The sequence below is a fragment of the Fomitopsis serialis genome, assembly GCF_022376445.1.
Source record: "Fomitopsis serialis strain Sig1Antser10 chromosome Unknown B0H18scaffold_34, whole genome shotgun sequence".
NCBI classification, from domain to species: domain Eukaryota; kingdom Fungi; phylum Basidiomycota; class Agaricomycetes; order Polyporales; family Fomitopsidaceae; genus Fomitopsis; species Fomitopsis serialis.
Window position 1 is genome coordinate 163,199 of NW_025954994.1, and position 23,454 is coordinate 186,652.

General features: G+C 54.8%; 6 protein-coding genes across 6 annotated transcripts; all 6 read left to right on the top strand.

Moving 5' to 3' along the window:
* Positions 1-100: 100 nt before the first annotated feature.
* Positions 101-4,269, top strand: B0H18DRAFT_1085196 (uncharacterized protein; the record flags this gene model as incomplete). The annotated part of the gene is made up of 15 exons (XM_048031883.1): positions 101-325; positions 394-673; positions 695-817; positions 871-1,165; positions 1,214-1,424; positions 1,475-1,596; positions 1,621-1,661; positions 1,695-1,764; positions 2,075-2,480; positions 2,542-2,599; positions 2,687-2,812; positions 2,840-2,945; positions 3,179-3,429; positions 3,455-3,750; positions 3,997-4,269. 15 exons carry the CDS (start codon positions 101-103, stop codon positions 4,267-4,269), a joined length of 2,883 nt encoding a protein of 960 aa, XP_047893261.1.
* A 3,259-nt stretch (positions 4,270-7,528) lies between these two features.
* On the top strand, positions 7,529-9,344 carry B0H18DRAFT_1008204 (mannose-6-phosphate isomerase). The gene is made up of 4 exons (XM_048028769.1): positions 7,529-7,874; positions 7,927-8,182; positions 8,256-8,711; positions 8,762-9,344. Exons 1-4 carry the CDS (start codon positions 7,728-7,730, stop codon positions 9,181-9,183), a joined length of 1,281 nt encoding a protein of 426 aa, XP_047893262.1. The 5' UTR covers positions 7,529-7,727; the 3' UTR covers positions 9,184-9,344.
* A 2,248-nt stretch (positions 9,345-11,592) lies between these two features.
* Positions 11,593-13,654, top strand: B0H18DRAFT_1119277 (uncharacterized protein; the record flags this gene model as incomplete). Its single annotated transcript, XM_048033923.1, has 11 exons — positions 11,593-11,677; positions 11,735-11,767; positions 11,822-11,841; positions 11,897-11,911; positions 11,967-12,005; positions 12,058-12,086; positions 12,147-12,220; positions 12,414-12,473; positions 12,573-12,704; positions 12,773-13,004; positions 13,078-13,654. The coding sequence occupies 11 exons, from the start codon at positions 11,593-11,595 to the stop codon at positions 13,652-13,654; spliced, it is 1,296 nt and encodes a 431-aa protein (XP_047893263.1).
* Positions 13,655-14,587: 933 nt separating this feature from the next.
* B0H18DRAFT_1008254 (uncharacterized protein) lies at positions 14,588-16,692 on the top strand. Its single transcript, XM_048028770.1, is given in 13 exon segments — positions 14,588-14,867; positions 14,934-14,968; positions 15,040-15,202; positions 15,250-15,311; positions 15,368-15,465; positions 15,541-15,635; positions 15,648-15,649; positions 15,758-15,901; positions 15,964-15,979; positions 16,028-16,076; positions 16,135-16,166; positions 16,228-16,382; positions 16,448-16,692. 13 exon segments carry the CDS (start codon positions 14,818-14,820, stop codon positions 16,573-16,575), a joined length of 1,029 nt encoding a protein of 342 aa, XP_047893264.1. The 5' UTR covers positions 14,588-14,817; the 3' UTR covers positions 16,576-16,692.
* Positions 16,693-16,874: 182 nt separating this feature from the next.
* On the top strand, positions 16,875-18,670 carry B0H18DRAFT_1008267 (uncharacterized protein). Its single transcript, XM_048028771.1, has 10 exons — positions 16,875-17,133; positions 17,201-17,235; positions 17,299-17,458; positions 17,521-17,582; positions 17,637-17,734; positions 17,823-17,923; positions 18,045-18,190; positions 18,264-18,279; positions 18,329-18,467; positions 18,509-18,670. Exons 1-9 carry the CDS (start codon positions 17,096-17,098, stop codon positions 18,423-18,425), a joined length of 753 nt encoding a protein of 250 aa, XP_047893265.1. The 5' UTR covers positions 16,875-17,095; the 3' UTR covers positions 18,426-18,467; positions 18,509-18,670.
* A 627-nt stretch (positions 18,671-19,297) lies between these two features.
* B0H18DRAFT_933536 (glycyl-tRNA synthetase) lies at positions 19,298-22,322 on the top strand (the record flags this gene model as incomplete). The annotated part of the gene is made up of 11 exons (XM_048041755.1): positions 19,298-19,381; positions 19,445-19,684; positions 19,878-20,281; positions 20,330-20,475; positions 20,526-21,257; positions 21,318-21,403; positions 21,453-21,562; positions 21,657-21,750; positions 21,830-21,952; positions 22,010-22,037; positions 22,181-22,322. Exons 2-11 carry the CDS (start codon positions 19,495-19,497, stop codon positions 22,320-22,322), a joined length of 2,055 nt encoding a protein of 684 aa, XP_047893266.1. The 5' UTR covers positions 19,298-19,381; positions 19,445-19,494.
* Positions 22,323-23,454: the final 1,132 nt, after the last annotated feature.

Sequence of the window (23,454 nt, forward strand, 5' to 3'; positions counted from 1 at the left end):
GGATGATCAAGACTGGTCTCCGTGGAAAGATAAAGAGGTACGCACCTGCGGCAATGACATTACCAATATATCATCTTAACAGATGATGCAGCACTGCCTCATGGACATCCTGAGCGCGTTCCCTCGTGCGCTTTTCTCAGAGAATGAACTTGAGGCCGCGAAATGGTTCGCTGAACGGCATGGAGCCACTGGGCTTCCGAACGTCGGGCAAGTTAAACATCAGCGGGAACGGATCCTGAATACAGCGGGGCTTGATGTCCGAACCCACGAAGGAGGCTTGGGTGATCGGTATAGTGCTTGCACGATTGAGCGGATAATTGCAGACGTAAGTACCGACTTTTTATGTGTACCGACGCCGAGATGACTTACATATATCCTCTCGTGGATGGTTAGGAGTTCCGCAATCCCTTGGTTCGCCCCTTTGTATTTACATATGCTGAAGACACCCGAGATACGTTGTCTGAAGCACGCCAAGCTGCGAAATGGCTATGGGAAGTGGACCCGAATGCGAGTGGCCCTATGGCGCGATCCGAGCAGGGGAAGGACTACTTCGTCAATGAGATTTCAATGGCGAACCTGGACAGCTTTGGCCGAATCGGACCTGTCATGATTCGACGGTGGTTCATGCGCAAGGAGGAGCTGTTTGCACGGGTCAACCCACTGCTGATCGACAGTAACGACTCGACGTACATAGTGGATGAACGCACGGCTGCAGCATTCGATCTACCTCTTGGCGCATTTTTTTTGAACGCCATCGACCTGCAGAACACGACTGTCCAACGTCAGTATGGCTTGCCGTCGACAGCAAACATTGCAGGTAAGCGAATCAAAACGTGAATGCAAACAACTCATGCTTACCTGTGGCATCAGGGGTCATATACAACGAGGATCCTTATGCGCCGTTGAACGGTTGGCCATCCCCGCAAATTAACCCGTGGCGAGAAAGAGCAAGGGGGAAGCGTGTGTTATCGCTACCACTGTGGCTATACTGCGATGACACATCCGGGAACACGTCAAAGAAATGGAATAAGCACAATTCGATTCTGCTTACCCTTGCTGGCCTCCCCCGGAAACTCGCCCAGCTGCTGTACAACATCCACTTCGTCTCGACATCCAACATCGCATCACCATTAGAGATGATGGAGTATCTCGTGCAGACGTTACGGTAAGCATATCTGTAGTTGTTGCAGTTGTGTGCTCATACCTTTGTCAGTGAGACACGCCATAATGGCATCGAGGTGTGGGATTGCTTGTTCGGCGAGGACGTACTAGTCGTGCCATGGGTTCTTGCCTTTCTGGGTGACAACCCAATGTCGAGCGAGTTCGCGTCCCATATCGGGATGAGCGGGCGGTGTTATTGCCGGATCTGCAGGACACATAACGCCCAAGATAACCCACGAGAATGTTTAGATGCCTTCATGAAGGTACGCACCACGCGAATGCGTTGGGAATTGATGACTTATAATTCGTATAGCCAGGCGAGCCACGCACCGCTACAGATACACGACGGGACCTTGAAGAGCAGTTGAACAAAGCTCTCGGAGGAGCTCCGAGCAGCGTGGATGGTCTCGCAACTTTGTCGGGTACCAAGGATAAGTACTTGCTTCACTTTATCGAGAGTCTACAAAAGGCGGCGAAGGATGTCCGGGAGGGAATGAAGGGTCAGCCTGCCAAGCCGGGCATGTCAAAGGCAGATGTGGTGAGGGAGGCCCTGCAAACGCTTCGTCGTGCGATGCCCGACAACCTGTTCAATCCCACATTACTGTAGTATTCAATTCAATCCGGCGCAGGTTGTGACTGTGACAGCCGCGCCGCCGCCAGGCGGCGCGGCGCGAGCGACGGTGACGTGTGACAAAGACGGTGCAGACGGTGTGGCGGAGCGTCGATGGGCTATAAACGTCGTCGAAACGAGTGCTGAGGCCGCCGCCGGAGGCGGCCAAATTTTTGTGCATTTGTCACAACCGGCGGGCCCCCCAGTGACCCGTGACAAGGGTCCTTTACCGGTGTGGCGAGGGGCCTTGTGACGCGTGACCGCCGGACTGTATTGAATACTACAGTACTCATCCCGGGTAAGTGATGTGGAACTCAATGCAACACACGTCATTGACACTCACATGTCCCCAGACTTTGATCCGAACCAAGACTCGCCTTTTGAGGCGCTTCACGTTGTCTTGCTCGGGGTTGTCAAGTATTTCTGGCGAGACGCCGTTGCCCGCCAGACGGCAGATGGCAAGGAAATCCTCAAGGCGCGCCTCACGAGCGTCGATGTTTCAGGCCTTGACATCAGTCCGCTACGTGCGCAGACCCTTGTTCAGTACGCCGGGTCGCTTGTGGGGCGTGATTTCCGTGCCATACTCCAGGTGGCGCCTACAGTCCTGTACGGACTAATCCCGAGTGAAGCATACGAGGCGTGGACAGCCCTCTGTCGTTTGGCACCATTGATCTTCCAGCCGCAAATCGAGAACACACCAGATTACTTTGTGAGTACTGCAATTTCATAGATTACTAGGTGATACTTGCTTAGCCTTTGATCGAACGCAGCGCCGCCTCGAACATAGCGTGTATGACTTCCTTGCGGCGACAGCCCTCTGGACGACTCGTTGGTTCAATAAACCAAAGTTTCACTTGTTTCTGCATCTTGCACTGCACATTCGCCGATTTGGACCTGCAATTCTCTGTTCAACAGAAGGCTTCGAGTCGTACAATTTTGTCATTCGCCTACGCAGTGTGCATTCAAATCGACATGCACCGAGCAAGGACATTGCGCAGGCATTCAGCTTCTTGCACGCTGTACGTCATCTCGTCAGTGGAGGTTGGTACCTCTGCGATGGCACTGGAGCCTCACTGGATAAGCCACGCCAGGCCGGCGACGGTGTTCTGTCACTACTGCAAGATGATGTTCTTGTGCGGCTGCTAGGGATGGAAGGTCTACGCAAAGCATTGTCGTCAGCCGAACCCGTCTCTCATAAAGTACTTGGGATGACTGAACGTGGTATCCGGCCACAAATTCAAGCGTGTCGCACAGCAGCTCGTACGTTCCAATATATATATATATTATGTTGTTCTCGATATGCTCAACGAAACTTTCAGCTCAATTTATTGCACTCCGCGGAGAGAGCTCAGGACGTACCATTGCTAGTACACTGAGTGCCGCGGCAGGCTTTGTCGATCCAGCCAGATATACTGCGAATGTGATCTCTTGCAAGTCTGTCCTTCTGGCGAGTGGGGATCGAGTCAAAGTGCACGATTTTGTGCTCTGGCGGCCCGACTCGGACGCGCACCATATGCACCCGAGGCTCGCACAGGTTAACGAAATCCTTGTCGTTTTGGATACACATGCTGTCCTCGGTATATTGTCAACCCCTTGCAAGATTGGCGAAGCGGTCATGCCTTACCGTGTGCCGTCGGTCAAGCGGCTGACAGGAGAGCGTATTTTTCTGGGGCACCACGTCAGCACCAATTCCTACATCACCAATGATAGTACTAACATCGAATCAGGACATCCTGTGTACGGCTAATGTCGTGCACAATTGCGCAAAGCATCAGTGTGCCGTGACCCGGACGAAAGTGATCTACCAGGAACGACATCAGACCGAGTTCAAGGACAATGAAATACATCACCTATCGGATCAAGACAATCTTGTGTTGAACCTCGCTCAGCTACGTGATGCTGCCGTCTTGCAATTGTTGCAGCCAGACGTCCGGTATCCGGGTATTGAACACGCGCTACTTCTGGACGAGGCGGTGAAGGTTCGTCGGCGCAGGGATGCTGAAGACGAAGCTTCAGAGCAGTCGAAGAAGAAAAGAAAACGTACCAAGGCCCCAGCACATCCAGCGGCACCACCCGCTGCAGCCGTGCCTGGCCCTAGTACTGCATCGACTACCAGTGTACACGCTCCGAGTCGGCCTGTGGAGCATGGCACGACGGCGGTGGTGCAGGCAACTCTGCAACGGCCGCCTGCAGACCCAGTACCTGCGCAACCACTTCATTTTCAGCCGGCTCAGAGCCCCGGCATCTCGTATACAATAGGCATGCATGGCAACATCCCTCAGCCATTGCCTATGAACATAGATGTCGCAGAGCTCGCCGGGCCCGAAAGACACGCACGTACCACTGCCTGGGAGTCGCATTATCACGACCCATCCCGGACTCACACCGACACTCCCTCACGCTCATTCGTGACAACTCCCCATCCTCCTGACAGCCGTAGTCAGTTGTCGCATGCACCATTTGGATGGACCCTGCAGGCGCAGGGTGACCGCCGGTGAAGACTCCAATACGAGTACTAGTAAGCGTACAGTAGTGTTTCGCGCAGAAATGTAACATTGCTCACCTGTCATTGAATGTACCTTGGCTCGGGAGCACGCATTATGACTCCAATCTTGAACTGCTGTGAGCCTTGAGGTGTTCTTCTGCCTGAAGAGCCTGAGCAATGCTCGCAGTCTGAGTCTGAGATGAAGGGCGTCACACATCGGCGCCTCGAGCATCGCCTTGTGAGGCCGTTCAAGTTCCGTACATCCATCGATTGATCCCAGTGTGTCCCACTTCGGCGCTGGGATGATCCCCAAACGTTCACTCTACTCAGACCACCACCATTCCACGGGTCAAGGGTCAGTCGCCTCGCTGATTGTAGGACACATCTATGAATGATGGGTGCTTCGACTCGTAGGACGTCAGCCATGGTAAAGATGCTGAGATTATTGCCTACGACTTGAATTGATAGTAGCTACTAGCCTTCAAATTTCGCACCGCAACGTTCACATTCAATGCACGTATTCGGCGACCAGGTATTACTAGTTTTGTACCGTGATCAGTGATGGAGCTCACTGTAAACTACACAGTGCAGACGAACAGGCAATATTACCAGGGCCATCATGATGCTCGCTGCCTGCCATACTTACGGAGAGATAAATCCACCATACGGTATGTCCCGATGAGATTCCCTTGTTCCTGCTGTATCGCAGGATGCTTGTCCAGACTCGCCACTCATTCATCAATGTTTACGAACAACTTGAAGTCAGGATCGCGCAGTTTCGCCGTCTCCGGGATGTAGAGTTGCAGCCACGCCAACACAACGACAATATCTCAAACATCGGTGGTATGGCTCAAGTTCAAGTTTCCTTCACTATTCATGCATTGCTGATTATTCTCAAACCACGCAACAGCTTTCCAGATTCGTCACTGGCCCAACGCGGGTGCATCCGGGTCTGGCAGTGAGTGGACGCCTGTGGCGGCGAGCGTCAAACACTCACCATCTCTTTCGACTCCCTCCACTGACGCAGGCGTCGCCCACTCCGTCTTTTCTCCCTGTTTCAAAATGCCTTCAAGTTACCCAGTTTTCATCCACCCTGATTCACCTCGTCACCGTGGCTCTACCATGGTACAGCGAGGCGGTCCGATTTCCCGCTACCATCCTTATGCAGGCCCTCCTTTGCGTCAGCCGCAGTCAGGACGCGAGCCTGATATTCCTCATTTTTCCCCAACTCCCTTGAACTGGTCTTCACAGCTGACCGACGAGAATGTTGATCCTCAGCATCCTACTACGCCGGCTATGCTCTTCGCTCCGTCGCACACCTTCCAGCACGAGCCAGCTGTCCCTGCTGACAGCATGGCAACGGCTCCGCTGTCGTTCAACAACAGCATCCAGAACCAACCGTTCTCTCTCCTCACTCCTCAAGGCCTCGATATGCACATCAACAAGCTCAAGCTTGATGCGCACCGTGAAGAAATTCACCGCTTCGCTGGCGTGAGTATTGTTGTGTCACCACCTGCCGAAACTGACGCACGTTCCTCAGATGAACACGGAACAGCAGAATATCACTCTCTTTACTATGATTTTGTCCAGGGACATCCGTAACGAAGACGGATCCGTGCTCGAGAGGATTGACAAGCGCTTCGAGCATCTTGAAGAGCTCAATCAAGGATCCTGGCAAACAACAGCCATTCAGAAGGTAGGACAAACCACCACTAGTTTCCTTCAGTACTGACAATCAGATGCAGGCATTGCTGAAGGGCCTTGTTGGGCATTGGTTAATTCAGCCACTCGACACGTACGAGAAGTTCCACGAGTTGGTCGGGGTATGTTAGCAGCTCATATGTTGCAGTGGAACCATCTAATGCTGCATAGAAATACATCTATGCTCGCGCCGCCTGGCTGAAGCTCGGATTCTACGTCAATGACCCCATCGTTCGCATCACGATCGACGACGAGTTGCGTCATATCGCCGGTGATATGAAGTCCGATTTTCGTAGGGAGGTGAGTGCCGAACCACACCCATCTTGATGGTATGTATTCACATTCATTCTGCAGGTCGAGGACTCCATCGAGAAGAAGAAGAAACCATTGCATCAATTTGCCCGCAAGATGATTGACAAGTATCATCTCCCGAACGTACCTCGGGAGCCACCTCAGAGTATCCTGGCAACATTAGCTATGCTCGTAAGTTATCATTGTTGAATATATACGAAGTCGGAGAACATATACGTTATCCAGCGCGCCCTTGCTGGCGACCGGCAAATGATCGCTGGCGGAAGATTTTGGCCAGCTGCCGAGAAGCGACTCGTCGATGCATACGAGAAGAATCCGGGTGAGGAACGAGGGATAGGCCCATCTTGGGACAAGTGAGTTCATACCTGTCTCTTTCAGATCCGTCGAGACTAATGGTTGGTATTAGGTGGGAGAAAGATATGATTGCAAAGGATGAAGCCAAATTCGGGTATCCGCCTGCGGCCGACATTGCCCTGCTCACTTCTGCTCCGAGCCAGCTCCCCGCTGCCAACCTGGGACCAGTCTCGGTGGGCAGCACCGCGGACGCGCACACAGATGGCGATGACGAGATGGCTGGTGATGATTTCGGCCTGACAGCCCTAACCCCCAATGTCGCTGGCATTGCCAGTAACATCCGCGTGAATCGGCGCACCACGCACACCGTGTTCACTCCCGAGCAGTTGAGTGGCGAAGTCACACTCGCGCAATTGGGGAACATTGCCGGGACCATTGACGGCACTCGTGCTGCTCCCGCGCAAGGCCATCAGGGAGACGTCAGGGGGCCCGATGATGTTGGCGACATTGCTTCGACTACGATTACCTTCCAGAGGTCCTCTGCTTGATCCTTAGTTTACCTTGTACATCTTAAGTAACTCTGTGTCTCGTGAATAAAATTGCTGTGCAATTCGTCTGGACAAAAACTGTATGGATTGCGAGACATAGTACATACTCGGCGGCGAAATGCGCTGCTGCGCCTCTGGTGTATCACGTGGGCAGAAAACCGCACCACTGGCCTACGCATCCATCCACTGGGTTATCTACTGGATTCCAGAGAACGTGTTCGCCTCTGGGATCCACTGCCCATCTTCTGGAATCCACTGTCCATCGACCCGGTGGATTCCAACTGGTCAGATAGACGGCAGTGTAAGAACCTGGTGGCGTACGTACGTACTACAAGGAGTCTCCCACGTTCATTATTGCGAGGACATATACTTACCGCGTGGTATTCATTTCATTTAAATCCCTAAATACTGGCACGACGGCACGTTCGACTCCAGCATCGTACGATCTACGATCGATCCCAGTGCGTCACTCCATTCGACGGTTCTCCGCAGGTTCTCCGGGCCGTCCGCGACGCAAAACACTTTCGTGGTTCCCAGGTATAAATCAGCCATATATCAGCACGGCCCACAGCTATCGCGTCGGTTGTCCATCCTTCTCGACTTCTGGTTGTTCACGATGTCGCACTTACCAGTGTTCAAGATTGTGCCTACGACGCAGAAGTACGACTGGGGGAAGATTGGGCTCTCCTCCAAAGTAGCGCAATATGCGGCAGCAGCGAAGATACCCGGGTTCTCGCTCGACGAGAAAGCTCCGTATGCTGAGGTATTTCTGCGCAGGGCATGTCAGAACTCTCCATCGCTGACAAGTTACGTAGTTGTGGATGGGTACTCATCCAAACGGACCCTCGCGACTAGCAGGCGCGGATATTACGCTCGCGGAACACCTCGCCGCACATCCGGAGCTCATGGGCCCGAAGGTTGTCTCGCGATTCCGCGACGCAGGTGCGGAAGAGGGCAACCTGCCCTTCCTCTTCAAGGTGCTCGCGATCGAGAAAGCGCTCAGCATACAGACGCACCCGGACAAGAAGACGGCGGAGGCGCTGCACAAGGAGAAGCCGAACGTCTACAAAGGCGCGTCGTGCGATTCTGCTACTAGTCCCCGTCGGGGAAACACATCCCGCTGAGACGCGAGCACGTCCCGCAGATGCGAACCACAAGCCTGAGATGGCGCTTGCCCTCACGCCGTTCACCGCGATGTGTGGTTTCCTCCCGCTGTCACAGATCGCTACCTACCTCACGTCGACGCCCGAGTTCGCCGCGCTCATCCCGGAGACCATCACCACGAAGTTTCTCGCTGCCGCGTCCTCTGCCGACCCAACCAGCCCCGAGGCGAAGACAGTGCTGAAGGACCTCTTCTCCGCTCTGATGACTGCGGATGAGGCCGCTTTCAAGGCTAGCCTGGCGGACCTCGTGAAGCGGTACGAAGCAAGCGGCGCAAACGCGGACGAGGCAGGCGTCAAGGACCTCGTCCTGCGTCTCAACAGCCAGTTCCCGGGCGACATCGGCGTGTTCTGCGCGTTCATACTCAACTACGTGAAGATGCAGCCGGGCGAGGCGATCTTCCTTGCCGCGGGCGAGCCGCACGCATACGTTTCGGGCGGTGAGCATCGCCTCTCACGAACGCTCGACGAGTACTGACACGGCACGCAGATATCATGGAGTGCATGGCGACCTCGGACAACGTGATCCGCGCGGGGCTCACACCCAAGCTGCGCGACATCCCGAACCTCGTCTCCGGACTCACGTACGGCGCGGGCGACGCCAGCCGGCACATGGTCAAGCCCGCCGCCTTCGACTCCGCGGCACACACGGCGCTCTACAACCCACCCATCCCCGAATTCAGCGTCCTCCAGGTGCTGATCCCGAGCGGCGAGACGGAGGTGCACCCGCCAATCGAGGGACCAAGCATCGCTATCGTGACAGAGGGCAAGGGCGCACTGGAGTGGGCGGGGGAGAAACTGGTTGTTGCTGAAGGCGATGTCCTCTTCATCGGGGCTGGGACTGGTGTGAAGCTACTGGCGAGCGGGGATGGCCAGCTGGCCATTTACCGCGCTTTTGTGGAGGCGAGTTGAAAGAGGACCTGATGTCGGGACGCAAACGGACGGGAAAGAAGACAAATGGTTCGTGTATAACTAGACATGGGATGAGATAATATGTGAATGCGCGAGAGCGGTGAATGTCCCTGCCGCCGTTGTTTACATCACGAAATCTCGAATCAAAAGTTGAACTGGAAGGCCTGGCGAGGTACAGGGCTTGTGGCGTGAGAACTTGAAATGTTCCTCGCGGACCGCCGCCCTGTGGCGCGCAGAACCGATTTTGAGGATTATCCCCATCATCCATGCCCCGGAACCTTCTGAACTGTCCGTTGGAAGCCGACACATACATACCCTTTGAAGATCCACTAAGTGCAGTTCGCGACAGGGACTGACCAGCGCACAGAGTCGCTTCGCCGAGGTATGCCACATGGATACCAGATTTGGGAGCGGTGGTAAGCACGGACCTACTACACAGGTAGTACGTCACTGACCGTCTGTCGGAAACAGATTTGAGGTGCATACGCCATATTAAGGGACGTCTAGTCCGCCCATGTCGTTCCGATTTGTCTCCGTCGCGCCGGGCTCGTCTAGGACAAGATTCACCATATCGCGACCCATCGTGTGTCTGCTCCCCACGGTCTGTCTCGCATGCTAACTGTTCTATCCGTGTTTGCGAAGTTTCCAACAGATGCAGGAGCAATATCAACACTGTGCCCTAGGTACCCGATCGCCCGGCGACCAGAGCATCGATTCCTCAAGGTCCGGGACCTGCTTCATTAACCCTCGACCGCCGGCGTTATGTAGTCCAGGATACTGGGGCACGCCGAACAGTATACAGAGTCCAGTGAGTCATTCTTCTGGGTAGTGTTCGTGCTAATATTTGCTGGCAGCTATCAATGTTCACCCGCAGACGCGGAGTTCCAAGTTGTCGATTAAGCGGCTTAACTTGCCTCTTGACGTAAGTACATGTCCACGAACGGGGCGCATAACTCCCGGAGTTCGTATCTGCAGTTCTTGATTCTGCGGAAGCAAAGACGAATTTGGCCTGACATGGTTGTCAGGCAGCTACTTCGATATTCTAGCTTCGCTTCTTCTGTCGAGGGAGGACTGAAGTCCCTTGTTTGCAGGTGCCGTCCGAGTCGACATCTATTATCATCGGTTTCAAACCCCACCGAATTTGCCCGTGAGATGCATCGCGAACTGGGAACTGAATAACGCTGGGAAGTCGCCAAGTTAAAATTTCTGCCAACACAATATCGAGGACCATCGGTTTTAGGGACGAAGGCCCGCTCGTCGTGATTGCTGTTGGACTACTGCAACTTGCTTCGATCAGCTGTATATGGATTGGATATGTCCTGTGGATGCCTTTTCGTACAGTCTCCGATCCCGCGACTACATGGCATTTGTAGTGTCGTGGTTGTATGCCTTCAGTCCGCGGATTCAAGGGAACAGTCAGCGCTGTCGCTGGGACCACAATTTCCCGCTGACATCCTCATCACGAAGACACCGATCGTGCCGCGAACCGGAGGAACATTTGGGCATGTTCTCTTGTCGGACTGGTTGCGGACTGGCCGTGGAACGCCGTCTGCGGTACTTACATATCTCCATAGGTTCGTGCGGCTGAGAATAGGCCATTCGGCCACGCCCCCGATCGTCGTTGCGGAAGTACCCCCTGCGATGACAACGCCGTCGGCAATTGCTTATGTCGTTTGTTGTCATGCAGAGAAGGTTCTGTCGCCCCGACCGTCTCTTCGCGATCCAGGACTGCCCAGGAGGATATGTAATCCCCTCCGAGACGCGGTTGGTGTGCGAATATCGATCCATGGGCGCGAGATTTTGGCCCAGACAGCATCTCTCGGGAAGGTTTTCCAGGACCACCACTCGAAAGCTTCTTCGTGTTATACACGCCGCTGACCGTTCACGACAGCCAGCACAAGACGGGGAGCCTTGTCGGTAAGTACGGCTGCGCGCGTCGGTGCCGCCCAAGTACCGCTACATCGGAACCTATCTGCGTGTCTGGCTCCGGAGGCCGCAAAACTTCCTGATCAGGCAATCAGCGGTGAAAAAGAAGACGACAAAATGGGCGCTTGACGGCGCTGTGTACGACCCACCTCCGCTCTGGGCCTCGCGACCGAGCAGATGACGCGCGGTATTGTGAGCTGTCCCCAGCCCATTGGGCCGGCGCGCGGGCGGTCGCCTTCGCAGCCTTATGTATCTGACATCGTCGTCAATCTTCTGCTTCCGCTTCGCCGCGCGCGGACACGCTATATTCGGCGGGGCAGCAGACGCGGCTGCCCTCCCCTTTCCCCCGGTCTTCCTGCAATTGCGACGTCGGCGTGGATGGGTTAGCTTGGACGTGGGTTATTGTTGCTGTGTCCGCGAGGCTTGTCTGCGTTTACTTCTTCTCTCCGCGACGCACGCACCCAGGTTGTGACGACGACGACGATGTCGCCGGACGGCAAGCTCAAAACAGGAGACAGCCTCTTGAGCGAGTTCCTCTCGGACGTGCAGACGATTCGGTACTCAGAATGTCAGTGCGTGCTGCGCAGTGGTTGACAGGATCTGCTCACCTGTGGGATGTGAACAGTGGCGTCGAGCACTATCATTATTTTCGACCACCGTGCGTGACCAGCCCATCCGTTCTATTCGGCAATGCTGATTTCCTTGCTTGCAGTATTGACGCTTGATCAGGAGGTGAGTGAAGTCAAGTGCATGTTGCGGTAGCGGATGCTTAAGAATGTTATGCTAGTATAACTTGATTTGGGTGCGCTGCAGTTCTGCTCCCAATCAAATATCAGTGAAACTCACTATCATCATAGACCGCACCATGGTCCATTGGAAAATGTCTGTTCTTGTTTGTCAGTCCTATTCCCCGCCATCTCGTCCGTCCCTCACATATCGCATCCGCAGAACCGGTACTATACGCTCCTTACAGTCATGTAAGCGCCCCCTTATTAATATCCTTCGCCGCACTGACCAAATCATACCTGGCCTAATAGCTTCAACAATTTCGGTGGGAATATGCCTGTCCGCCATGGAGACCCGTCGCTGATGGTCGCGATGGTCCTTTCCTGTAGCCCTCTTCAGCGATTATCTTAGTGATTCAGTGAGTCGTTCTGAAAAGTCACTTTAGGCATCGTTGCTCACCGAGACAAACAGTTGTAGGTCCTATCATAGACCCGGTAGTGAAGCTTTGCTAATCGCTTTGCAGTTGTACATATCTTGACGGAAGCCTACGCAGAAGAATCAGCTGACGCAGCATGCAGGCCTCAACTGGTACAGATGGCAAGGTTGGACGGGCGTTACCTCGTTCATCATCGCCGAGCGTATGTGTCCCCTTCCCCCCATCTGTGCACCTCGTACTTGTGCCGCTGGCCTTCCCGGCTCTTGTGTCTTCGCCAACGTGACGCTCACCTGTCTTACAGTCATTCTACTCCTTCGGCTCTATGCCCTTTACTTCCTCAACAAGCGCGCGCTCGTCTTCATGGCCTGCACGTCGCTCGTCGCTTTTGCAGCTAGCGCGGGTATAATGGGAAGCCTTCTCGCAAAAATAACTGGTGCGTCCGTGCATGGTCGATCTCTTCGCTTCATCTTGTTGAGTTTCCAAACACCTCTCTGGTCACAGCGACGGCACATCCCTTCCCAACGCACCCCACACCGTATTGTGCGGCGTCGGGCCTTTCTGCATCTGCATATGCGTTCTGGATTCCCATGCTCATCTCCGAGTGCGTTCTCTGCGCGCTCGCGGTAAGCCGTTTCGTTCACATGCACCACACGCGCGCCGGCGCAACGCTCTTCCAGAATGGGCGCAGGCTTGTGGTGGCCCTCATAAGGGACAGCGTCTGGTATTTCGTCGTGTGAGTGCGGAATCTTCGGAGCTGGTGCGCATACACTGTGCTTCCAAGTGCTGACTCGCCGTTGTCTCTGCAGGATGTTTGCCACGTACCTCGCGAACACAATCGTCTTCGTCGTTGGCACTGCGACAGAGATCGAGATCCCCATAGGCTTCTCGGTCGCGTTCGCTTGCGTGCTGGCGAACCGGCTGTGCTTAAATGCGCGCGGGATGGTACGCCGCGAGCGCTCTGGCTCATCATCTGATTCAACATCAGAGTCTTACATGACGCCCGAGTACGTCTCCTCACCTCGTGCGATTCTACAACGTCCCTACGACTCCGTCGAGGACTGGGAGGAGGGCGCGTACGAGAATGAGGAAGGGGATCTTGACTATGGGTATGGCGGGAGTGGGTACGACGGGCAGTCCTCTAGACGACACATCATGAGCGATACAACGCCGACTCGCTCGCCAGTCACGGCGGAGGTCGAGGGCGGCGAAAGGCTGGACGCGATACAGATGCGGGAGCTGCGGCGAATGCGGAGCACGCGCGAGCGGGGATATGGCCTGGGAGCCCGGTGGGCGGAGGGCCTACGGGCAGGTCGGGGGAAGCGAGAGGGCATCGGCGAAGAAAGTCATGCGGAACGGGAAGGCGTCGGATTGGCCACTATATGACAGGTTGTGGCCGAGGAACATTGTTGTACTTCTGTGACCGGTGTCGGTATGTGATATGTGGATGTACTCGCTAATTTGTTGAAATTATGAGCTTGCACAGGATTGCGTAGGGTCTTCCAAGCTTCAAGTCGCAGGTAGCGCGTGTGCTTGGGTGGGCGAGGCAAGGGAAGCGAGTCACTGATGCCAGTGACATCGTTGGCGAAGTCTTCCCGCCATGTATGCGCGGCCACGGTGGTGGAACCACAAGATGGGGGTTGGGGGACGAGGGCGCAAAGGGTACCTCGTGGGTGGGAAGGGTAGCCTTTATACGCGCACTCAACTCCAGAAACGTCTCTGGAAGCGTGCAGATGTGAAGAGCGAAGAGTGAAGACGCCGATGGGAGGTTCGAGTGTCGTCATTGAGCAGGACGCGAGTCGTATACGGAAGTTGTGTTGCCTAATCAAGTACCGTCCATTCCTTACGTCCTCCCGCGTGCGTTGACAGGCAGTGATCTAGATGCGCCGACGAAGACCTGACACCTCGCCGAAAGTATCGCCTCATGCCTCGCAGCCTAACTGTACAGGCACCCACGACGGCTTTGACATAAGTTACTAAGTACCCAACTCGGTAGCCTCGACGGTCTATAACTTGGAGACACAATATTGAATTTCGAGTGAGCACCGATCAGCGTTCTCTGCGCGTTCGCTGGGAACTTAACAACTGCACTTACCATCGCTTACAGATTCGCCCATCCAACTGGCAGTCCTTCGGCCCTGTACTCCATGTAAGGCTGCAACTTGCGAATGGTTGCCCGCTCATGTTTAATTATGGCGGTGCATGCTAGCCTACTTCCAGTAGTATTGCTGACATTGATTTGCTGTGCGGTGTGCATACCGCCGACTGTCAGAAAGTGACTAGAAGATCGTGTATGACGTTGATCGGCGCTCTCGGTGCAGCGCTTCGAAGCACGCATGTTTGGCTGTGGCCATGGGGTATGCCGCGATGCCAGGAGTCTCTGCACTACTGACTGCAACCTCATGAGTATATAAGCCCGGAGTCATGATGTCCTACATACCGCTTCTCTTGACCTGAACCTTGTCCGTCTGAGTACACAACTGAGCGATTCCAGTGATCCGCACACTACTACTGCGTCCTGATCGCCTGCTGTTGGCATCCAATTGAAGATGTCTGGCACGATGTCGGCGGATGAGTACACGTCTATCATCTATTCCCAGTGAGTGTCTATCTATCACAGCATTGCCCGTACTGTTGCTGACGACGACTACACCTGTCTTTGTAGGTATAGAGACACCTTATGCAATCTTGCCAGCACATGTAAGTCTGACCGAGTTTGGTTAGCCGTTCGAAGAATTGACAGCGATTGATCTGGACACGTCCCTGTCAAGCTATGCTACTGTACGACTACATCCTGACGATTGATCAAGAAGCGGATCTTATTTGGAAGAAGCCAAACGGTGCCTCCATTATCTTCGGTTTGAACCGCATCGTAACTCTAGGGCTCATATGCGAGTCTGCTACGGGGCAGCTTCACCACTATACGTACGAGAGGTAAGCAGTCTACAGCGTTCACTACCCGTGTTGCTCACGAGATATAGCTGCAAAGGCTTGACGATATTCTCTGAGGTAGTCATTCTGCTCTCATACGCTATTTGGGCGGGTAGGCTTCCAAGTCGAGTGTCAGCGAAGACGTCATGGGCTCACCGCACATCGCAGTTGTCTCCGCTCTCAGAGTATACGCTCTCACGAAGAGAAACTGGTGGCTGTCGACGGTGACTTTCGTGTTAGGGATAGCCCCGTTGGCAGTTGACCTGGTGAGTGCCGCCACCGTCGTTCGGTCGCCATGCCACGTACCTCATGCTGATCACTGAATGTGCATGTCCATTCAGTACGTCGGCACCACAATATCCTACCGCATCATCCCTCTGGGGAATGAAACCTTATGTCAAGAGGACACCAATGTCAACCGAGGATTTTATCGGAAGTACGTACAGTCATAGGACCTATGTGCACCAGCGAGTTCAACTGATTTGACTGCCGCGATAACAGATGTGCGATTGTTTACTGGTCTTACCTTCCACCATAGCCTGATCACCCGATCGACAGCACTCATCATCTGCCGCGGATGCAGTATAGTCTCAGACCTCTTAGTCCTGGGCGTGACTATGTATCACATACTACCCCGTTCGCTCGTGTTTTCGCGAATGATGTGGTCCAGAAAGTCATTCACACGGATATTACTCAGAGACGGTAGGCTGCATGTAGTCGCCGGCTTGTTGACACGCTAACATTGGACAACAACCGCATCGCAGGGATTTTATACTTTGCGTATGTCTCCGGTATGATGGCACAGACAATGGACTGACCTTGTTTCAGGACGCTGACTACCCTCAATGCGCTCGAAATCGCTCTGTACCTGACCGCGGTGCGTCGTTCCGGGCGAGTCAACCCCACCTTAACCCCGATGCTGACGAGCTTGACAGACCGACGACTTCATCAACTACTTCATCGCGCCGTATGTATCGAGCCTCGTCCACTGCATCCGCACGGATTTGCTCACCCGGCCTATCAAACAGCGTATCGACCGTCTTTGTCTCTCGCTTCATGTTGAACCTCCGCGCATGCGCTAGCACGCCTGTCATGGTTCTAGACTCGCAGGCTCACACCCTGAGCTCGACCGAGCATTCAACGTCGCAAACATTGACTCTCACATTTACTCCGGTCGCATCGTGTGCGTGTCCCAGATCCCGCCAGCCACTGGGCTTGGAGGCAATACTGACGACGTCATGCTGGCAGACCCCGACACAGTGATACCTTTCGAAGGGGACACGGCTGAACAAGCCAGACGCAGGTCGAGCGCGGGTGACAGCGTGCTTTGGGACGACGATTCGCTAACAGAGAGCTTCGAAATGGAGCCTCGGTAAGGTAAAGATCGAAACCTTTGTGTCCGTGTATGTATGTGCGACTATCTGGCATACTTAGTCCGAGCGGACTGCTGTACCTACCCCATTACCAATGAACAGCGCCGACGGTCGAGGTGAGCAACTTGAACCCGGTAGTTCTGCCAGGTTCTCCAAGATGTTCCGTAGAAGACATGGTGCATGATCAACTCATTGCATCCGGTGCTCTCCGAATCGCCACCGGTGCGCCAGATGCGCCATGATGCGCCGTGAACGATAGTCCACAATCAGCTCTGCGCGCTGCACTGCTATAGGCCAGGGACCGCCTTGGCACCATTGATGCTGTACGGCCTATGACGACCGTAGTGCTTCCAGCGAGCGCTACACGTGCTTCGAGAGCATCATGATGAACGGCTCTGCCGGGGTACATAATTGAGTAGGTTGAGAAGCTGCGCGATGTTCTCCAGGAACCGTTCAGTGTTCGCTCGTCCAACTGCCAACTTCTCTGTCAAACGACTGTCAAACGAGGGAAAAGCCGTCGACCATGACGCCGGAAGACATCACGCCTGTCATGTTTTCGCAGTGAGTACCTACTCTACTCACTGATGGCAGTACTAGGCACGCGCGATTGCTAAGGATCGCTATGCAGATATCGAGTCGCCTTGTGCAATTTTGCTAGTGCTGGTCAGTCCAACACAACATTGCTTTGATCAATGTTCGCAGTTCACTGAAACGTCAGAATGCCAGCTATGTTGCTCTATGATTACATCCTGACGATTGATCGAGAGATGGAACTCATCTGGAAAAACGCAAATGGTGTCTCCGTCATCTTCGTTTTCAACCGTGTCATAACCTTGGGGCTCGTGTTTGCGTACGCCGCGCAGTTCCAACACTACTCGTATGGGAGGTAAGCATTCTATGCACTGATCGTGCGTGTTCTCTGCCAATCGCGCTGCTTATGGACATCAGCTGCAAAGGTGCTTCAATAGTTGACGTGGTCTTCAGCCTGCTCTCATACATGATGTGGGCGGGTACGTCCTCCAGGCTTCCAATATTCAATCGCTCACCGTTCATCTAATCTAAAGTCGTCTCCGGGCTGAGAGTATACGCTCTCACGAAACGAAGCTGGGCACTGTCGGTATTGACATTCGTGTTGGGGATGGCACCATGGGTACCAGACGTGGTGAGTCCTAGCGACCCTCTATCCTCGCAAGTTGTCGCGCCCCGTCCCAAGTCGGGACTGCTTCCTAACCAACGTACACGGCTGTCAGTACATCGGAGCCACACTATCCTTCGATGTTATCTCTCTGCCAGTGGGGAATCGGGATCTATGTCAAGAAAACACTACCCTGAGCCAGGGATTTCAACGGAAGTAGGTACCGTCATTGTTCTCATGTCTGCGCCGAGTCGAACTGAGTGATCTTCCTTTTACAATTGCAGGGGTGAGAGTGAATGCAGATCTTGCCTAGTAACTGCTTGAACGTCTGACTTGCAGCACTCATCATATGCCGCGTGTCTAGTATCATATCCGACCTCATCGTCCTCTTCGTCACCATTTATCGCATAAGCCCCCGTTCTTTCGTATACTCACGAAAGATGTTCACGAAACGGTCATTCGCGCAGATACTGCTCAGAGACGGTGCGTTATACTGTAGTCGTTATGTTACGCTAGCTCAATGAACTGGCAATGAACAATGCCGATTGCACGACAGGGTGTGTATACTTTGTGTGCGTGTTTGTCACATGTCTCTTGGAGCACGTAACGACGATAGTTCAGGATGTTGACCACCTTCAATGCGCTGGAAATCATCCTATATCTTGCCGCGGTATGGAGTATCTATCTCTGTACGAAGCGACGCTTACGAAGTCACTAGGCAAGGGACTACATCAACACCTTCATTGCACCGTATGTGTTCCGTTCCACGTCTGTGCGTGATCGCTGAGACAAGCCCGTTATACAGAGTAGCAGCTGTATCTGTGTCTCGGTTCATACTGAACCTCCGCACTTACGCTGCCGCGCCCGGTACAAGTCTAGACTCGCAGGACGACTCCGAGGGCACCACCACGGCCAGGGAGTCAGCTTCACAGACACTGACCTTCGCATTTGCTGCCGTGACACGTACGTCTCTCATGATCTAAGGCGTAGTCCCTGCCCGTTATGGTTCAAGCTCATGCTGATGAACCGACCCAGATCTCGACACGATGATATATGTCGAAGTCGACGCGACCGAACACGGTACATGTGCGTCGGACGTACGAAGCACTGTCGCGCGCCGTGAGGAAGACCATCCAGGTAGCATAGAAATGGCGCGCCGCAGGTGATGCAGTGCTCCAGCAGAGAGCATACCGTACGGCAGCTTCACAGAATCCGACTCTTGACAGAGTGAGATTGTCACCCGGCGGGTGTACTGTACCTTAATTCATGACTATAGTTGTACTGAAATATGCATTAATGCTGATTACTGGTAGCACAACACGGATTTTACGGCTGTTCAAACGTTCAAGTGCCGCTGTTCATCGAAGTAGAAGTGCACATGAGACGCTGTGAGACGCAGAATGAAACGAAGCATACAGTACATAACAAGAGGGGAAGCCGACGAGGGGGTTGAACAAGTACTAGTCTAGGTATGCATGTTTAGGGCAAGTAAGTACTAAATAAGTATTTGATGTAAAGTTAATGGCCTTGAGTGGAATCACGTGATGCCACAGATGTGAATCTCGAAGAGTCAAACGAGGTCAATGGTCATCGCAGTCGACCTTCATACTTACTGGCCGCCCTCCCCTGCTTCTGAATATCTGTCTTCACGCAACTTGCCAAGAGGTCACTTCTGTAAGTTCTATGTTTTCATGAGATTGTGAGGCTAGTCTGATTCCTCGTTCATCGATACGCCAGAGACAGTATCTTGTCAGGATCTCGTACGTCGAGTCATCCGCCGAGAGTGGATGCGACTGTGTTCCCCACCATTCAAAGCCTCTCGATCCTGTACTATAGCCAGTCTTCTCATTCGCAAAAAGCATACAACAATGGCAAACGCGGCCGTTAACAGGACTGCACATGTGTTCGAACGCTCGCGACTGGAGTCGTTGCTATTCGGACGATTTTTCTATGCTCCCGCGTTCGACATCTATGGAGGTGAGCTCGCACGTTTCACGCTCATGGACATCGGCATGTTGGGTTGAGTTGTAGCCGGGGTGTGGAGAAGAGGCGACGGGTGATAGCCAAGGCGTAAAAGCGTGCCTGGAGCGAGTAGATCATGTCGACCCTCTTGTCACCATGCTATCGCCGCCATGCCTCATATAGCGCACGCTGAACTCCTCCCTGGCAGGTGTAAAGGGTTTGTATGACTTCGGCCCGCCGGGCTCGAGTTTACAGAGCAACATCATCGCAGAATGGCGGAAACACTTCATCGTCCAAGAACACATGCTCGAGCTTGATACTACTGTCATCACTCCCGCGCCCGTGTTCGAGACATCTGGCCATGTCGCACGATTTGCAGACTGGATGGTCAAGGACGTACTGACCGGCGAGGTCCTCCGGGCGGACCATCTGGTCAAAAATGTCTTGGAAGATCGACTCGACAGGGATCGTCAGGCGAGAGATCCTGCGTATCAGCCACCAAAGGAAGATGACAAGGCAAAGAAAAAGAAGGCCAAAAAGGAGAAGGCGAAGCCTGTGCCTGTCAAGCTGCCCGATGAAGTGGTGGCCGAGTACGAAAACATCCTCGCTCAGGTAGATCTACCACGCCTGCGTAAGATCTGCTGACTCACTTTTTTTAAGTTGGACAACTACGGCGGGCCCGCGTTGGGCGAGCTTTGCCGGAAGCACAAGATCACCAACCCGGACACTGATAACGAGGTGACGGAGCCGCAGATGTTCAATCTAATGTTCAAAACCAGCATCGGCCCCACGGGGGATGTGGCAGGGTACGCTCCACGTTTCGACACACGCCCGCCCGCTGAATTGCGCTACACAGCTACCTCCGACCCGAGACGGCACAGGGTCACTTCCTGAATTTCAGTCGGCTGCTGGCGTTCAACAATGGCACACTCCCGTTCGCGTCAGCGCAGATCGGGCGCTCGTTCCGCAATGAAATTTCCCCGCGTTCTGGGCTTCTGCGCGTGCGCGAGTTCACGATGGCGGAGATCGAGCACTTCGTGGACCCGGAGGACAAGAGCCACGCGGGCTTCGCCGAGGTGCGGGATGTCGAGTTGGACCTGCTCGACAAGCACGTCCAGGAGTCCGGAAGCACGAAGGTGACGAGGCTGAGTGTCGGGGCAGCAGTGGACCAGGGCACGATCGCTAATGAGACGCTGGGTTACTTCCTCGCGCGCATCTACCTGTTCCTGACCAAGATCGGGATCAACCCTAAGCGGCTGCGCTTCCGACAACACATGGCGAATGAAATGGCGCACTACGCGACGGATTGTTGGGATGCGGAAATAGAGAACTCGTACGGCTGGACGGAGTGCGTCGGGTGCGCGGATCGCGCGGCGTACGACCTGACGGTGCACTCCGACAAGACCGGACATCCGCTCACTGTCAAGCAGCAGCTAGCTGAGCCCATTGTGACAGAGCGAGAGGTCGCAGAGCCGAACATGCGCCTGTTTGGCAAGACGTTCGGTGGAAGCACGCCCATCGTGACCGGATTGCTGAACGCCATGGACGATGCGCAGCTGTTGAAGCTCAAAGGGGAACTGGCGCAAGGGTGAGAACTGGTAGTTGTGCTTACCCGCGCGGCTGACTCACACGAGAAGTGCTGTAGGAGCGTTACCCTCGTGTCGAATGAGGGCAAGGAGTTCAAGCTCACGCCAGAACTTCTCACTATTGAGCGTAAGACACTGAAGCAGACGAGTACGTGAACCATCACCGCATGCACCGTCATCTGACACCGTACATTCAGCGCGCGAGTTCACGCCGAACGTCATTGAACCTTCCTTTGGGTTAGGACGAATTCTTTATTGCCTGTTGGAGCACAGCTTCTGGAGTCGAGAACAGGACGTTGGGCGTGGGGTGCGCGCTGCTACTGTTTCCCATGGGGTTGTGCGTCACTGACAGCCATTCAATATTCGCTGTTTCCTCCGCCGCGCCGGCCTATCCCATTCAGGTTCTCTCGCTACCGGCCCTAGTGGCTCCCACCAAGGTTTTGATCGTGCCATTGAGCAGCAAGAAGGAGCTGTCGCCTCTCGTTACGGAGATAAGTGAGTACCAGCTCGGGGTCATCTGCCTGCCGTATCACACGACATCGGACGGTCTGACTCGATGAACCCCACTCCACAGCTGCGAAGCTGCGCAAGGCGGGCGTGTTCTCTCGTGTGGACGACTCGAGCCAGTCGATTGGCAAGCGGTACGCACGGAACGACGAGCTGGGCACGCCGTTTGGTATCACGGTCGATTTTGCCTGTACGTGATTCGCGCTGTGTTTCCTCGGACGTCGCTATCTAACACGTACTCGGGCAGCTGTGCAAAACCGGACGGTCACGCTGCGGTAAGTCGCCGGTGTCTCGATCAATTGCTTCAGCTTCACGCGAAGCTGGGAGAGGGCACTTTCGTGGCGTGCGCGTGGCGCGGGAAGTGCCCTCTTCGCGAGAATGCTGCTGCGAGGATGATGCTGACTGGCGTATTCTGCAGGGAGCGTGACACGACAGTACAGCTCATCGGGCCTGTCGACGACGTGATCGCGACGGTGAGTGAACTCGTGGACGAGACCATCGACTGGGCGGACGCGTGCAAGCGGCTCGCGATCTATGACGGAGTGCAGGCGGTAGAGTAATGCATCAACGAAGTGCACGTGAGTAGAGAGTAGCGCTTCTATCTCAGCTGGTGCAGATGCAGGGGTGCGAAGGGATAGCAGCGAAGACCATGTCCGTGTATTTGCTCAATGAAACAGAGTTATAGACCGTTGTGCGACGGGGATGATCCCTCTGCAGACTAGCACGCGGGGTCCCGAGTCTGAGTGAGCCTAGTCAGCGAAGGTTTAGTGCAGCGAGGCGTCGCGGGCATTGCCGCAGCATGTTGACGCGCGCGGGATGGACGAGAAAGTCAATGCGAGCCCGGCGACGGGGCGGGCACGCGTTGCAGGCGACGGATATGATTGGGATCAAGCTCGGACATGTGAGACAGCCATGACGACGCGCCGCGGCGTGTGCGAATATTATTTGCACTTTACGCTAACGTCATGGTGGCCGGCGCGCCAAGGACACAATCTGTGCTATTCAGGCGGCCGAAACATGCAGGGATCATGTCGGACGGAGACGAGGACACTGGCGTTTGACAGCAGCCTGAGGCCGCCGTGAATGTCGCCGAAAACATGAAGATGAAGTAAGCGGAGTAACGTGTCCGACGGGAAGTGCGACAGACACGTACGCCGGGGAGAAGCCCAGCGAGGAAGCCTGGCCAGAGCGCCTGTTTCGACCGGCGGCGAGGCTGCTGGCAGACCGCGGTATGGGGCCACGGTGTGCATTCATATAGCACCCATAGCGGGACCAGTGCACAGCGTCCGAGAGCGTCCGCACCGCAGGAATCCAGCGCGCATGTGCCGGCGGGCGGGCGGTCAGCAGACGGCCTGCGATGGCACTCGCCGGGGTGAGGTAAGCGGTCGTGAGAGCGTAGCTGCACGACCTGGGAAGGGGAGATCCCAGCGCGAGCGAACACAGTCGCTGGCAGCGGCAGGCAGGGGTGCGCGCGTTCCGGCGCGGCCGCTCGGCGAGGGTACGGGCGTTGGCAGGCGGAAAGTAGCGGACGGAGGTTGCTGATAGGTGCAGCTTGGGCGCGTTCGCCGGAAATGGGCGGGCGCGCTACCGTACGCCTCGCGGCGAACGTCGTCATAGGTCGTATCGGGCCTCTGGCTCGACCAGGAACGCCCAGGCGCGAATCAATTACCGGCGTGCGATGACGCGGAGGGC